This window comes from Microtus ochrogaster, chromosome 4, assembly GCF_000317375.1.
Source record: "Microtus ochrogaster isolate Prairie Vole_2 chromosome 4, MicOch1.0, whole genome shotgun sequence".
Taxonomy (NCBI): Eukaryota; Metazoa; Chordata; class Mammalia; order Rodentia; family Cricetidae; genus Microtus; species Microtus ochrogaster.
The window spans coordinates 43,506,509-43,509,992 of NC_022011.1; the positions used below are offsets into that span (position 1 = coordinate 43,506,509).

Consider the following 3,484-nt stretch of genomic DNA (forward strand, 5'->3'; position numbering starts at 1 on the left):
GACTTAAAATTGCTGGTTTAAGTCTAAGGTTGACAAATGCTCTGAAGTTTATTAATGAATTGCTCATAATCTAAATTATGGATTACTTAATTTAGCTAGTGTGGTGGCACATGCCTATAATACCATCATTCAAGAGGCAGGAGAGTTGCCCCAAGTTTAAAGCTAGGCTAAGCAATGTACTGAGGCTTGTTTCAAAAGAAGGATTATTTAGGTTATTTGTGAAACATGCTCGTATTTACCCTCTTTCCTGACCTGCTGCCCCCGCCTCTCAGACTCGCATTGGCCTGAACATGTGCTTTGGGCTTAAATCTCTCACTCCCTAGACAGCCTTGGGCAAACAAGTGTGTCCCCTTGGTCTTGTCACAGTAACTTTCAAGTGTTGTAAGCACAGCGAATGAGGTAGAGAACATGAAGTGCTGTGTGCAGTCCCCGTGTCTCTGGAGTCTGCGTCCACGGAGTCACCCTTCACAGATGGGAAATGTTTAGGAAGGGCCGGAGAGATGGCTCAGGGATTAAGAACACGTACTTCTCTTGCAGAGAAGAGTTCAGTCACCCAGCACCCACATTGCATAGCTCCCAGCTGCCTGTTTATCCGGCTCCTGGAATCAAGTACCAGTTTCTGGCCTACAGAACACCTGTACTCACATGCATAAGCCCACGAAAGACACATACACACGTAGTTAAAAATACAGTAAAGTGCCTGTCGGTGGTGGCTCACGCCTTTAATCCCAGGACTCAGGAGGCAGAGGCAGGTGAATCTCTTGAGTTCGACAACAGCCAGGGTTACACAGAGAAACCCTGTCTCGAAAAACAAAATTAGGGTAAATCTTTTTAAAAAGATGACAACTGTATTGCTCAAGTGGAGATATTCTTGCCCTCCCCTAAGCAGTGCATCTGACACTGTTCACCAGCATGTATTGTAAATACTCAGTTTTCTTCAGATGACTTGTGCATCCCCAGAGTTTTGAAGTTGGAGTGATAGTCCAAGAACCAATCCCCACAGATACTGTGAGACAGTTGTGTTTGTATACATCCTTATATATGTATTTGTTTATATGTTGATAAACAGCTGCTGTTCTATTAATGATGACATTTTCCTGGTTACCCAGTGTTGCATTAACTTTTCCTAGGGAGATGCGAGCAAACGAGTATTCATCCCAGATAGGGCACCAAGGACAGAACAGAGTACGATTCCACCAAAGTCCAACTTGGCGAACCAGTGAGTTTATTGGGCTTGCTTACAGAGCGTGGGTGAGGGGTACTTAGAGGATCACGGGCAGGTTCCACCCCACCATGGAAGCTGCATTATGGAGTCCCCTATCAGTTGACCTCTCAACTCATTTAGTTCACTTGGAGAGTTGGGGGCATGAGGAGATTGATGGTCTTAGACCCCCCCCCAGTCATGTACTCGAGAAAATCAACAGCTCCATTATAGTCCTGTTTGTCATTACTGTTTTGTTTATTGGTAGCCATAGCTATGTGGCCAAGGTATTTCTTGCTCCAGAATGGGATTATGTTCTGCCTAGAGGTAAAACCCACAGACATTCACAGTTTGCATTGGCAATTGGGCATGGTGGCCTGCATCTGTGATATCAGCCCTCGGGATACTGAGGTGGGAGAACGGAGACTGAGGCTTCCTAGGCTACGTAGCTAGACCCATCTCAAAAAAAAAAAAAAAAGATAGACATCGGTACCTCGTTTTACCTTGTATTACTCTGTAAAATGAAATGAAAACAATTCATGGGCTGGAAATGAAGCCCTGAAGATGCTTGGCTATATGTGTGAAGCCCTGGACTTAGCTCCTAGTATCTTAAATTCAGTAAAGATTAAGATGTCCATTTTAGTATTTTCACGTATTTGCCTATAACCTTCACAGCTGAATTGTAGAATTTTTGACCACCCTAAAAAATGCCCACTTTTCTTTGGTTTAAGGTTTGTTTTGTTGTTTGTTTTTTGTTTTGTTTGTTTGTTTGTTTTGTTTTTGAGACAGGGTTTCTTTGTATAGCTCTGTTAGTCCTGGAATTTGTTTATAGACAGGGCTGGCCTCAAACTCACAGAGATTCACCTGCCTCTGCTGGAATTAAAGGTGTGTGTCATCACACCCGACAAAATCCCCAGTTGTTAAAGTGGCTGAGACCATGCTGGTGGCTCAGCTCTTCCTGCCTGGATAGGCAGCGGGGATCATGTCTACTAGAAAGTGGCGGTTTTGAAATACCAGTTTCTGGGCTGTGCTGCCATCGCGATCTCTGTCTGGCTCTTGACATGAGACAGAAACTCTGGGTTTTTCTCTTAACAACAGGCTTGGAATTAGAGAGAGACTGAGCCAGAGTCCAACTCCAAAACCAGCTCTATATATTTATGAATATAAATAAACAAAAAATATTTGTAAACATTATTACTTACGGAACCTATTCGATTTTCTTGGTGATCCGTATTGGGTAATTTTTTCCACCTGTCAGTATTCAAATATCCAGGGTCCCCTTGAATTTTTGAAGATGAGTGTTGTCCTGCAGGAATAAGAACAGAACCCTGCCCCCATTCTAACCTTCCTCTATCTCTAGTTTCTGACAGTCACTAATCCGCTTTCCAAATTTGCTTTGAATGTGTCTTTTTGAAATGGAATGATGAAAATGTGGCCCTTTGTGTCTAGCTCCTTCCCTTCTCTTTCCATATCCTGCCTCCCTCCCACTAATTTCTTCCTCCTCCTCTCTCTTGTTCATGCTGCGCACTGCACTGCACTGCACTACGGGAGCCAGCCACTTCCCAGCCCTAGCTCCTTGTCCTGGACTCCAGGGCCCTCCCATGTTGACACCTTGTTCTTTCTTATTGCCAGGTGGATGTGCTGTATTTTATGTAGTCATTGCTTGATACACACTTTTATTCTTTAATAATACTGCTGTAAACAGTCATGCATGAGCTTTGATATGAACATCATGTGTTTGCTTCTGCTGGGCTCAAAAGTAGAATTGTTGGATTACATCTGTTTAACTGTTTGAAAAACTCCCAACCCCCTTTCTGCACCTTTTTAACCATTTTGTGCCAACCAGCAAGTGTGTATAATGGTTCTACTCTCCATAGGATACTACTGACAGTTGTTCATGTCTTATTTTTCATGCCATCTTAGTGGGTGACAAAAGGGTCCCTTGTAGTTTTGTTCTAGGGATGAGGGAAAGTGTACTGGGCATGAAACCAGGGACCATGAAGATGGCAGACAGGTGCATTCCAGCACATAGTGGCTCTGCTAGTGCTGAACATTGTCCATGAGAGTCTTGCTCTTTGGAGAAATGCCTTTCAGACTCCTTGTCCGTTCTTTTTTTTTTTTTTTTGGTTTAAAGGTCACATTTATTAGGAGATTAAGAGGTGCATTATCCACAGACTATAAATAGTGCACAGCTGACTTTATTCACAGTCAAGCAGAAATGAAGCCAGTGCCAACCTATTTTGTAGACACTCTTGTTCTTTTGTTCCAAGAAAAGTTTGCACC

At 43.2% G+C, this 3,484-nt stretch overlaps 1 protein-coding gene across 3 annotated transcripts in view; it reads left to right on the top strand.

The window, feature by feature from the left end:
• The window catches only part of Zbtb43 (zinc finger and BTB domain containing 43), a 21,019-nt gene that overhangs the window by 6,979 nt on the left and 10,556 nt on the right, over nt 1–3,484 (top strand). Inside the window, exon 3 of one of the 3 annotated variants that reach the window (XM_026778746.1) lies at nt 1,110–1,219. The exons of 1 other annotated variant lie outside the window; for it this stretch is intronic. In XM_026778746.1, the coding sequence (XP_026634547.1) occupies nt 1,135–1,219 (85 nt within the window). In that variant the 5' untranslated portion in view covers nt 1,110–1,134. The remainder of the gene's footprint in view (nt 1–1,109; nt 1,220–3,484) is intronic. One more of the 3 variants, XM_005346018.3, reaches the window with a different exon arrangement.